At 48.4% G+C, this 13,018-nt stretch overlaps 1 protein-coding gene across 9 annotated transcripts in view; it reads right to left on the bottom strand.

The window, feature by feature from the left end:
- MTUS2 (microtubule associated scaffold protein 2) overlaps positions 1 to 13,018 on the bottom strand; it is a 590,108-nt gene that overhangs the window by 9,184 nt on the left and 567,906 nt on the right. For all 9 annotated transcript variants that reach the window (XM_032403269.1, XM_032403268.1, XM_032403271.1 and 6 more), the window contains 3 exons: positions 7,129 to 7,234; positions 3,803 to 3,876; positions 437 to 535 (listed from right to left, as the gene is read on the bottom strand). In XM_032403269.1, the coding sequence (XP_032259160.1) occupies positions 437 to 535; positions 3,803 to 3,876; positions 7,129 to 7,234 (279 nt within the window). The remainder of the gene's footprint in view (positions 1 to 436; positions 536 to 3,802; positions 3,877 to 7,128; positions 7,235 to 13,018) is intronic.

Here is a 13,018-nt window from a genome sequence, read left to right on the forward strand (position 1 = left end):
AAAATTCACTTATTTAGAATTCAAATGGAACTGGGTGTCCTGTATTTTATCTGGCGACCCTCTATCAGTGGGAAGGAATTTTGCCTGCTTTTCTGGAAAACACTGCCCTCACCCTACTAAGGCAGGCACTGAGGGGTGCCTCCCATGCCAGCCTAACCGAAGCCGGGGGAGAACAGAGTGGAAGGGCAGGTCCTGGCCGGGGTGGAGAGCTCAGGGACAGTGGCTGGTGGGGGGGGCAGTGGGCCACTGGCAAGGATAACATGTCGCTGGAGAAACCCACAGCTGTCCTGTGTGTCAGGAGAGAGGTGCTGACAGGGACATGTCCTGGCTAGCCGTCACGGCGGCAGCGGATCCACACAGAGGTCCTGAGGTACCCCTGAGGTGACTCCCGGGGTGAGGCCCTGGTGGGGCCGCCGGGCCTGGGGAGCAGGACTACCTCCAGCTGCTCTTCGGTGTTCTTCCGCAGAGCCTCCTCAAAGCGTCTGGCTCGGTCCCGCAGACACTGGCTCTGGAAGGTCAGCGTGTCCACCTGGTCCTGCAAAGGATGACAAGAAGCCCAGCTCGTTCCACTGCAGACACGACTTTAGGAAGAATATATCCATCTCAAAGAACTGTCCTCATTTATAAACCATCGAACCATCCTTGACTTCCCTCTCTGTCTGAGACCCCTCCTTCTACCACCAAACACACTAATTTTGAGGCCAAGGATCAAGTCCTACCAATTCCACCTGCTTAATGTCCCCGGAGTCCACGAACTCTCTTGGTCCCTCTCCCTCTACCTGAAGTTTAGCCCCGCTGCTGGTCTTTCCTGGACCTGGGTTATAACTCCTCTGCCTTCACGCTGGAGTCAGGGGGAGCTTCCTAAAGTGCAAACCTGAACCCGTCACCCCCTCCATGTAAAACCCCACTGGCATCAAGATGAAGTGCATACTTTACACAGTGTTGACGTAGCTCCTGATCAGCCTCTCTTGTCTCCCAGCTCAGTTCTCACTGCACAACCCACCCCCTCCCCGACACCTTACATTCCGGCTCTCCCACAAGCACTGCTCCACTGGCCAGCTCCCTCGCCTTCTCTGCTCACTTCTGGCCTCCCCTCGGCCTTTCCGGGCCTCAAGGCTGGACTGCATGTCCCTGGCATGAGCTGCCATGGGAGCTGAGTCTTTTCTCCCGTGTAGACCCTCTGCCCAGCTAGACCAGTGCTGCTGCTACAGCAGCTCTCTGTGTGCAGGCTGAGAAGATGATGATATGTCCGAGGAGGAACCATTTCCTGCCCCTTCCCTGGCTGCCAGGGCAGGTGCAACTGCCCCCAACCTCCCTTGCAACCCCAGCAATGCCTGATCACTGCAGGCGAGCGAAGGACGCCGGGCAGTGGCTTTCTCTCGATGCTCAAGCACAGTGAGAGACGGTGCCTCATTCGCGCAGAGTATCCCAAAGTTCTCCGCCCCGTGACACCATTTCAGTGACATTAAAATGAAGGGACTAGGGTCTCCCCAGGAACTCTTCTCCCTCGTATTAAGAGCGAGGTGTTGTAAATTATGTAATCCCACATAAGGACACTGTCATGTAGAAGTGCTGGCTTGGCCGCTTTCTCCATCTCGCCAGAGGACCCTGGTTTGCAAACCATCTTTGGCAGGTTCCTTTTCCTCTTTTTTTTTTTTTTTTTGTTTCCGGTTAATTCCAATTTCATTTTTAAGGAAAAAAAAAAAAACCCCCCCCCCAGTGCCATTAAATGCAAGTGCTGGTGCGTTAGGGCGGTAGAGTTGGCACGCACAGGAGCCGGGGAATGTAAATCCCAGCCCAGGGCGACCCCGGCCGGGGTCCAGCACAGTCGCTGTGCGGTGCAGTCTCCTTCTAGAACGTGACTACACGAAAGCCTGTACTGCTACGTGGCGCCTACGCCAAACTCGTCCTCGCTGTCAGAGGAGGCATTTCTTTCAAGTCTCTCCTCCTCCATTGAAAAGCAAAACAATGAAAGATGTATCAGGCAAATACCACCTGGGATGGATCTAAAATGTCAAACTGTTCTTTTTCTGCCTTATTCACCATTACTCAAAACAGATCCCTAGGCACACAACCGTGCCACAGCAATCAGACAGAACAGACTGTTTTTCAACTTGGGTTGGCTCCTTTGAGTCAAGCTGAGAGGCAGAAAAGCCCAGCTGGTGATCCGGCACAGCACGGGCCACTCAGGAATTAACCAATGGCGTGACAAAAGTGGTGGTAAGTGTTAACAGTGCTTGAAACTATTATCATAGCCCACAGCCGCTACTTATCAGCATCTACCATGAGCCAACCTAGTGCTATGCGCTTTACATCCATTATTTCCCTTAATCTGCTCACACCTTGGGGAAGGTATTCTCAGTCGCCCCCATTTTACAGATGAGTAAAGTAAAGTTTACAGAGCTTATGTAACTCAAAGCTAGTAAGAGGAGGTACAATGGGGATTTAAACTCAAAGCTCACATCTCTCTCTTGTCCCCAGACCTGTTTCTCTAGCTACCCAGTAGCCCAGAAAGTTCGGCTTAAGCAATTCCATCCCCTTTGTACCAAATAATCTCCAGCCCCAATGAATTCTGACCACGGAGAGTTACAACTAAACTATGTACAATTCATGTCAGTTTAATGTTAGTGGCAGAGTGAAGACTCATATATGAAATAAAACTCTCACTTCTTTTGGTTTTGGACCGGAAGGGGTTTTTGTTACATCACGGTATGGTCCTGGTTTGTGTTCCTGAGGGGGAGTGCATCTGATGGTATGGGATGGGGGGCACTCGAGGGCAGTTTGGGGTTAATGTGCTGAGGCTAAACCACGTGAGGACTGCACAAGCATTCTGCAGGGCCGTCGAGGGACCGATGGATCGGGGCGGGGGGGGGGGGGGGGGGGGGCTGGCTCACAGCAGGTGGTTGCCCATTTTAAAACTTCCGAATAGTACATTCCATAGTGGTGACACTGGCTGTCTCCAAAATCCTGGATTCGTTTCGTGGCGGGCAGGCTCTGTACAATGAACACTGCCAGAGAAAGGACACCATCAAAGAAGCAAAAATTTCACCTTTGTATTACAGTTTTAGTCCTCACCTTTCACAATTTCCAGTGAGTATTCCTAATATTTAACAAAGAATCTTGTTATGATTGAGGCAGCCTTAGTCGGGAATGGAAGCAGGGCCACCGACCTCACCCTTGCTTCCCAGGTGGCTCCACCCTGAGGCTGGGGGTGGCCTGGGTCTCTAGAGGGCAGGAGGGAGATGCACGTGATTGGGGAGACCCGTCATTCTTCCCGAGGTCAGAAGGAAGCCAGGCAGCTCCTTGGCCTCTGAGACCCACGTTTTCTGCAGGTTGGCAGTGGAAGGCAAAGAAGGTTCTTTTCATCTCATTCACCTCCAGGTGATTAAAGTCCCTTTTATAATTCCCACAACATGTCCTATGACATCTGTCCGTTACGACCCTTTTATTCCCCCTGCCTAGAATGTTCTCCTCAAGTCCTCCCTTTCCTTCAGACACAGCTCAGGTACCCCTCTGACCATGGCAAGTGGGGAACAGTGCCTCGGAACTCCTGTGTGCTCACTAATGGTATTATTCACTGGGTGTAAGTACATGTTACCTTGTGTCTTGTCTGTCACTGCTTAGGTTACAGCTGTCTGAGCGGACAGTAACTTCCCAAAGGGCAGGGAGCATGTCCCATTTACCTCTATATTCCAGTGCTTAGTACAGGAACCAGTACACAGTAGGTGCTGGATAAACATCTGCAAACAGGCGTAACGATGCTGCCATTATTTTGATATCAGAGTTAAGAATGAATATTAACCTGTAATGACAGCCGCAGCTTTTCAAAATTTTCTTCCAATTCTTTCTTTTCAAGCTCATGGGTAGACATCAGTTCTGGAGAGAAGAGATCAAAGAGTCAAGTTAGTCTTTTGAAAAGGATCAGACAAGACTCTGCCAGACTTAGGATGTAGGTGAATAAGGGACACTGGTAGATAGCAGACCGAAGCCTCAAGAGACTTCTCCATCCTTCGAAATTATACGTAGTGCTATTTAGAAGACAGCGAAAGAAAGAGGAAGGGAATAGGACAAAGAAGGAAAAAGAGGGAAAGAGAAAAGAAATGAGGGAGGGAAACAGACACAACACAATCGTGTAGGGGCAGCTGGGTGGCTCAGTCGGTTAAGCGTCTGACTCTTGATTTCAGCTCCGGTCATGATCTCAGAGTCGTGGGATCAAGCCTCATGTTGGGCTTTGTGCTGAGTGTGGAGCCTGCTTAAAATTCTCTCAACCTCTGCTCCTTCCCCACTCCCTCTCTCTAAAAAAGTAAATTAAAAAAACAAACCCACAGTCGTGCTTGGGAGCACATGCACACACGCACATGCAAACACACACACACTCGTTCCTACAACCTGCTCGACCACACTCTGGCCTAGTTGGATTCTCCACAATACTCATCGATTCTCCAAGTTTTCCTCATGGTCGAACAGCTGGGTCATCAATGTTAAATCACTCTCCTTTCCACCACGAAGCAGCAGTCTGGGGCTGAAGAAGGTGGCCTTCCAAGGAGAGTGTTGCTGTTAGCAGCCATCCTGTCAGCCTGGGCTTGCTGGGGAATGGACGTGTGAAGGGGGCCAGGGCTGTGTCTGCAAGGACACCTTGGTGGCCTCTGGGCCACACTTTGGAAACCACAGATCTCAAGATTTGCTTGATCAAAGAAATGATATTAAGACACTCGGACAGAAGGAAGGACTAATTGGACTGGTTCCTCTTAGAGAGTCTGGAACATTCTATTCTGTGAAAAGTGTCATTCCAGTAATAATTTGCAAGTTAGGCAGAAAGAGATGTCATGTAAGAGTTATTAGTGAATGGATTCTATTTTCCTCCAGATGGAAAGAGTCTTATTAGCTGGGTGAAGCGCATCTCATTCTGGCTACACAAGCAATTTGTTTTCATGTTATAACTGCAGGGAGGAAAGGTCCCATTAATCAGCCAGGATTGCATGCTTAGAACAGGAGACCACTGGAGGCCAGCAATTATCATTCTGGCTGGCATGAGCTGCAATTAGGAAAGACTTTGTGGTTTCCACTGACCCAAATCTTTCAAGTAATGACAGCGAAAGTCTCTAAGAAATCCAGTTGTTTATAGATGAAATTTACATTTGGGGAAAAAAGAAGTTTGTGCTGATTTCATTGATATAAAGCTATGTAGGCTTCTGGTCTACCTGGCTCTGTCTACATGATTAGTTTTAATAGTCATTGAAAGCATCGCCCTGACCATAGTAATAAATTTTTTACCTAACATTAAATACACCTACATTGCTATGACATTTATATATAATTCAAATGCCTTGGATGTGGTATCTAAGTGAGATTCATTCATCAGAAAAATCTACCTGGTCTATTTTTATGAAAATGCAAAAGCAAAAGGCAACACCATGGCTCATTGCACTATTTCCATTCATATTCCCTTTCCAGAGACCATTTTCCTACAGTGCAGTGACGGATTTTAGAACACTTGCAGATGATCCCAAAAACCCAAGATAAAAGTTAGTACCTATTCTGGAGATGGTATAAACCATTGCTAGTATCTATATACCCATAATGAATTTCATTATTTTAAGGTCATGACACTCTGTCCCATGCTTAATACTGTGCTCTAAGACAGTGGTTCTCAAATTTTGCTGCATGTTAGAATCACCCAGAGAGCTTTAAAAAATCCTGATGCCTAGGCTGCACCCCAAAGCAATTAAATTAGAATCTCTGCAGTGGGATCTACACCTAAGTGTTAAAAAAAAAAAAAAAAAAAAATCCCCAGGTGGTTCTAATGTGCAGCCAAGGGTGGTAATTGGTACTCTAAGTGGGAGACATGCTCTCAGGACACAGATAATACATTTAAGTAGTTCTCAGGGAAGTACTCTTCCTTGACTCCAGCTTGGACTTCTTCATGTACTAATAAGTCCCAGCGGTGGTGGGGCTGGTGCTTGAGGGAAGCAAAACATGAGTATTGGTTGTTGCACAGCAGATTTTGTTGTTTACAAAGAACATTTTTAAAATAATTTTTAAGAAATCTGATATTGGGGCGCCTGGGTGGCTCAGTCGGTTAAAGCAACTGACTCTTGATTTTGGCTCAGGTCGTGATCTCAGAGTTGTGAGATAAAACCCTATGTCGGGCTCTGTGCTCAGCATGGAGTCTGCTTGAGATTCTCTCTCCCTCTCCCTCTGTCCCTCCCACTCATGGTCTCTCTCTAAAATAAATAAATGCATCTTAAAAAAAACCTCTGATGTTAACTTCCAAATTCTTAAAATTCGTTAATCTATTTATTAAATTCTATTCCTTTTAATATGCTTAAACAACCAGTTAACTAGGGGAAAAAAGTGAGGTAGGGAGAGAAATTGAAAAATAAATCATATATACTAATGGAAATGCATGTCAAAAGTGTAAAAAAGCTTCTTTCACAAAGTAAAAATCTTAGTAGTACTTGGTAAATGTTGTTAGTGTTGTTACGACTCACAAAAAAACCTCTATGTATTGAAAGATAATTCAAAGTTACAAAAAAATGTAAAAAGAAAGATTTGGAGCTCTGCGTAGCCCACGGGGAATGTGGTGTCTGAGTATGAGATGTGGAGACCCAGATCCAGCTGGACGCTGCTGTGGCCCTGAACGCGCCATAAATGTGGGGAAAGTGCACCTACCTTGGGGTCGCCATTTTGTTTTAAAAGGCAACAAGACAAGGTAAAGCCCAGGATTTCCAGGCCTACTTTGGAAGAGTGGTTCTCCAGCTTTGAGACCCCTCAGAATGACCTCAGGAACTCTGAACAATTATGATGCGCAGAACGCACCCCACAGCAGCTACATGGGATCACCGGGTGGGACCTGGGCTGGTGTCCGTCCCCTGGCACAGCTCCCCAGGGTTCTCATATCCGGGCAAGTTTCAGGGTAAATGTTTCTGAGGAAAAATGTAATTACCTGGATGGATCCTGGATCTTTTCTCTCTTCTTTCCATAGGAAGCAACACAAAAGACACACCAGGACAGAGAGGAGGGGAAAACGGAAAGAGGAGCAAGAGAGGAAGGGCGGCAGCACAGGTTTGGCTCGCACGGCCCACCCCGAATGGCCGAATGGCTGCACACGTCAGGGCTGGTAGCTACCTTGGACTTTGTGGTGATGGTCATCCTGCAGGATCGCGATGGCTACCGTGTGGTTATTTTCCATCTCTAGGAGAGCAGCCTCATGGCTGGCCGTGAGATCTTCTACCTGAAGGAGGCCACAGCTATGGTTACACACAGAGATGGGGGAATGGGTGGCAGGAGTGTCCTCGCTGCTTGGAGAACACAGGTGGAATTCAACCAGTAGAAATGTCTGTGGCCAAAACGTCAAGGACAAGCCATTCTGCTGAGAGGACAGCCGTCTCGGCCTTGCGCCAAGGCAGGGGAGCCAGGATCTGGTGATGTTGTGGCAGCCCCTGAGTCAGGGGGAGGTCACAGGGAAGTCACCACCCTAGCCCAGCTGACAGCTCCTGGTGGGGGACAGCTGCCTGAGCCCACTCCCATTCCTTCTCCTGCCCCAATCACTGAGACAATGGTGGACAAGGAAAAGAAGAGGGCCCTCTACTGGATGATCGGCTCTCTGTTGCCCCATGGCAGGTGGGAGCATCAGTACACAAGACAAACAGAGGGAACTAACCTTTATTAAGCCACCTGCTATTGGTTCCTGCACTTAACTCTCACAGCAACATCACGAAGTAGGTATTTTTATGCCCATTTTACAGATAAGGAGACCGAGGCTTAGAAGGGTTTGAAATGTTTTGCCAAGGACTCGTAAATGGCAGAGCTGGTAGTCGGCTTAGGCCTGTCTAACTCCACTGGTGAAACTCTCTCAAACTCACCGTTGTTGCCTGCCCCAGCAAGACCACAACCAATGCCTCAAGAGGCTCTCCCCAGCGCCAGGACAGGCCGGCAGATCTGTGTGCGCTCAGCGCGTCTGCTTCACCATAACCTTGACCTCCAGGTTGCAATTTGGACTCCCCCCGTCCCTGGCAACGTGGAGCTACTCCCGTTTCTCTGGCTGAAGGCACATTTCCAGAATGTAATCACAGGTAGTGCGGCTGGTCCAGGATTTTTATTTCCACCCTTCCTGATCTCTGCAAACCGCCCCACCCCCCAATATGTTTACTGTTTTTGTTATTGTTGTGGCTGCTGCTTTAACCTTGAATGGATGACTTTTAGGAGTAATTTCAAAACACCACCTCTCCCCATGGTAGCAAACCAGAACAGTGTTTTTCCAAATTCTTTGTCAGTGAACCATTGTTAAAAAATACCACCGTACCTTGCGTTGAGCATGGACCCACTCACACACAAAACCGAAGTTCCATAAGACAACCCTTTCCCTTCCTCCTTGAAATAACCTGGTTTTAAAATTTCTATCTTACTTTGTTTTTCAAAATGCCAGTTGCAAACCACTAAATTTATTTCATGACCTACTAGTGTATCAAAACCTGGCATTTGAGAAACACTGAACCAGGAAATGGGCTCGGGGCCTAAAGCTCTTTGATGGACCAGGTAAGAACACACTGCTTCTAGCAGGTAATATTCAGCCATCTCTTAGAGTCCCTCCTTTTTCTGGGGATAATTCACAGGCTGACCTTTGATTTGAAGGGAGGAAGGGCTCTCCACAAGAAAGGAAGCCCACTTGCGAAGTGGATGCATCTGAGTATTTTTTATTTTAAAATGGGATGGATTCCCATTCTGGATAGTGTGATTGCGTGGGATAATTTGTCTGACTCCTCTCTCCTATGGAAAATGAGAACTTCATCCATTAAAAAAGAAATATCTCTGGCAAAACCAACAATTGAACTCCACCGTGTTAGGAAAGCTGCATGATAAAATGCAAACGGACATGGTATGCAATGATTCACTTTTATTTACTGGTCATTCTTGATTAAACAATATTTTACTTAAGGCTCAGAGCTATGAGTGCACTCAGCAGAAAGGCTGATTACCACAGTATCTAATTGTCCAAATCCTGTTTATATGAGGTTTTTATGGCATCTTTGTCAAGAGTCTTTTAGTCTCTTGGAAAAATAAATCACTGACTTAAAAAAATGGAAATATCTTTTCTTTCTGCTTTATTACTGATGTCAGTTAAGCCCATAGCACACTGTAGAAACAAGTACCCACACATTATCTGGAGTTACATTACCCAGTTCAGAATAAAGAAAAATCTTTCATCAGTCTTTGGTATGATTCTAATTTATTGGGCTTTTATACAAATTGCCATGGGTAGTTTCAGGAAAGACAGATGAACGGAAGGGCTAGGTTCCAGAAAAGTCCCGCACGTCTCTGGAGCTGGATAGGCCCTGATTGGTCAATGCTACACTATGTTTGCGGCTAAACATACGCCCTTCTGGTTTGTTGGAAGGCAGGTCGGTGATAACATACCGCCCCCAATACATTAAGGGTGACGTCAGGGCATGATCTCTCTGTTATGGCCTCTCAGAGGTGCTTTTATGAATTGTAATACCACGTCCCTAACTCTGAAAGGCCATATGCAAAGAGTGGAGTGCCCAGTACATTTCGAAGGAAACCAGAGAGAGTCAATGAGCCAAAATTTGGGCACAATAATCCTAACTCTTCGGTAATTTAGTAATTTCAGTAATTTCTATACATCTTTATGGTTTTTAAGGAATATGAGGAAAGGGCTGTCCATTCTTGGCATCCTCTCTGTTGTCATGGTATTAATCCCCACAACATCTGCCATGGTTCCTGGCTTATTTCTGGAGCGCGGGCTCGCCCTCCGAAGCAGCCAGTAAGGGCTCTCAGCCTAAGGAGACTGGAAACCTTCTGAAGAGGAGATTCAGACAAGGTGAACGAAGGGAAACGCAAGGTCATTTTGTGCACAGATCACCCAGAGACAAAAGGCAGTAAACTCTATCGGGCTGAATTACAGCAGACAAAGGCTTGGAAAAACCACCCTCAGGGGGGTGAGAATACAGCTGTGGGGCCTGCCTCACTCAGCCATTTGCAAAATACAGTTGTTTGAGGCTTTGGCAATTCACTTTGAGAAGACGGACCTTTAGAATGAAGAAGCCTGCGCTTCGTGTCGTCTCGGTTTCACTCATTAAACCCAAACCAGATTAAACTCCCATTTACCGCCACCCCAGACTCTGTATTCATATGTGATCAGACAGAGGGAGCCGGCCCATGTTTACTCTCCCCAGGGCTCTCTCGACGTTCCTTTCCAGGTAACGACGAGACCCTCCTTGCCTTCCGTCCCTGGTACAGCATCCTGGGCGCTGACTCGAGCAGGCTGCCAGCCGTGCCACAGCGCCCAGTGCGACTTCCTCGCGTCCGGGTCGCGCCTCTGCCCCCTCTCCAGCCCAGCGCGTGGGCAGCTGTGCATGGAAGGCCCTATCTTCCCTGGGCCGCCTCCCCCCAGCGTGCGGGGGCTCTGGTGCTGCAAGACACTGGGCCCCCGGGGACCTCATTCTGTTTGATTAGGGAGACCGTAGCACGCACAACCAAAGAGACGTAATGCAAGATGATGGACAAAGTGGCCTCTGATTACCCGTGGGGATGCTGAGCCTGCCAGCTAGTCTAAAAGGATGATTTCTCCAGGAAAGGGGAGAAAGTATGTCCTGGATGTGAGACAAGGCCGGTGGAAACTCCGAAGGACCAGCACAGCCACTCCTCAACAAAGGCTCTGCTCAGACTTCATTGAGCGGAATCCATAATGCATCTAGGAACCAGTGGCCCCTGGAAGAGGGTGACTTCAGGGCCAGGTCAGGGAGTAAGACAAACTGCCAAAGGGTCTGGGAGCAATGGGGTCAAAGATCACAAATCTGGTCACTGGATACCAGGCTCTGTGGCTAAGTATCCTTGGGGACCAGCCCCAGGCAGCCCAGAAGGGAGGGCTGCAAGCTGGACAGAGAAGCAACGACGCTTGGGGCTAACAGGGAACAGCATGGGTGTTTACAGTGAAAATCCGTTCTATGTGCTTCGAGAAAGGGAAGCTCTGGTAATCTGGCTTCTATTAATGTGTAGCAAGCTATAGAATGAGAGCTGATTTTAATGAAACACCTTTTAGTCATACTTTTAAAATCAAAGTCCTACCATACCTTGGAGGTCACTGAGGAAAGCCAAGAGGCAAGACCATGCCCCCTGCTCGTGCCCCTAACCAGAGACTGCAGGACGGGGTCCTGCCTGTGCCAGGATACCTGCAGTGCCGGGCCCTGGGGCTTTTACGGACCACCAATGCTGGCCCCCCCTCAGCAATTCTGATTCAATTCATGTGGGGTGAAGACGAGGAGCGGTGTTTTGTCAGAGGTTCCCCTAAGTGATTCCCAGGTGTAGGCAGAGAGAGACAGTCTTTGCCCCTCCAGGCGAGCGAATGCCTGGATTTGTCCTACGGGAGATGCTGCAGTGAACTCAGAGGTCAGCCTGCCCTAGCAGTGAGTTCCCAAGTTGAGTTAAAGCCCCCGAAAATCCTGCATGTCGAAACTGACGCGGCCTCCCCATTGCCAGCCGTGGGGCGCTGGGGCATGAGGAGAAGCCAGACTGGTTAACTTGATTTTTAAGGCTCCAGGAGCACAGAGATGCTCCTACTTGTGGAGTTAGCATTGCCAAATGCAATTGTCCCTGATAAGGGAGACCCACCGGGTGTGGAGATTCCCGCGTGGGTAACTCACACCACAGACCATCCAAATCTCCATGGCAGTCATGCACTTGACCAACAGGCATTTATTCTGTCTGTAAATTGGGATGCTGGACTGAGGTACATTTCATCTTCCTCCCCACTGCCTGCATGCTCTCTGCTGGAGAAGGGGAGGGTCAGGATAGCAGCAGAACAATTCATAGATTTAAATCACGATCCTCCACCCCCGCCCCCAAACCAATGGGTTTCCATAGGTAAGGCTTACCCACATATGAAGTCTTCAGAAGCTACTTCCATCATAAAGCTTTCCCCTTTCCTTATAGCTAGAAGTAATCTAAATTCCTAAACATGTCCTCTGTACTTCTCACCCAGTGTTACAGTTTCTGGGGTACCTGTCTCAGAACTTTCCCCGATCTCTAACCTGGGCTATGATACAAGCAAGTCCGCACGTTCTGTATCTTGGTATCGCTCCCAGTCGCCTGCCATAATGCCTTGCGTGCGGTGGCATTCGCTAAATATTCTTTGCACGGATGAATGAATAAATGAATCACTAGCTATTATGAAGGACTGAGAAGAACAGAACTCAGAGCCTTCCTAAGACAGAGCACTTCTTAAATATACATGGGTGGCTTATGTGACTCCTTCTCAAGGGGAAAGGCTGGGGGTCTTGTTTCTTTCCAATCCCTCCCAGTATAAAATCTCTTCCGGGCTGCTGTCCCAGCTCAGAGGCCAGGCGAGAGCCCATCTCCCAGCGTGTGTGCCTGCCCCGGCGAAGCCCCGTCAGGCCCCCAGTGGTGTTGCACCAGTGGACGGGCCCCGCTCAGCTGTGGCTTCAGCTCTCTGGTTCCCATACACTGCACCCCGACAGGAGCTTTTGCTCGGAGGGCTCCCTCAAAGCACCTTCTCCTGCTGGTGACCACCTCCCTGCCTCTTGGCATCTTCTCAACCAACCTGGAACTTCAGATCAGAAATCTTTTAGTGAATGTAGGGGGAAACATGTTCTGTGTAAAACTGGGAGTGAACAGCCCAGGGATACAGAGGCACAGAACAAGTTGGTCTCTGCACGCATTTGAGATGTATTGAGGGGCCAGGAAATTGGGAAGGCTGTGGAGAGCAACAGGTGCAAATGTCTACTCATGGGAGCTCTGCTCTGCAAGCTTAGGAGGCAAGATGCTGGGGCTCAGTTTCTAATCTTAGCAGCAGCAGGTAACTCTAGCTGCCAGCTATTCTGTTTCCTGGTCTCGGGGTCTAAAGCACCTCAAGCAGGCAGGCGTGTCTGGTTTCCACAGGCCTCTAGAAAAGGAGAATGCTAACCCGAGAAGCCGAATACAGGGCTGTCCAATGGGAGATTTTAAACGACAACAATAGTACTTATTATTACTCTGAAAT

The sequence above is a fragment of the Phoca vitulina genome, unplaced genomic scaffold (assembly GCF_004348235.1).
Source record: "Phoca vitulina isolate PV1807 unplaced genomic scaffold, GSC_HSeal_1.0 scaffold5, whole genome shotgun sequence".
Taxonomy (NCBI): Eukaryota; Metazoa; Chordata; class Mammalia; order Carnivora; family Phocidae; genus Phoca; species Phoca vitulina.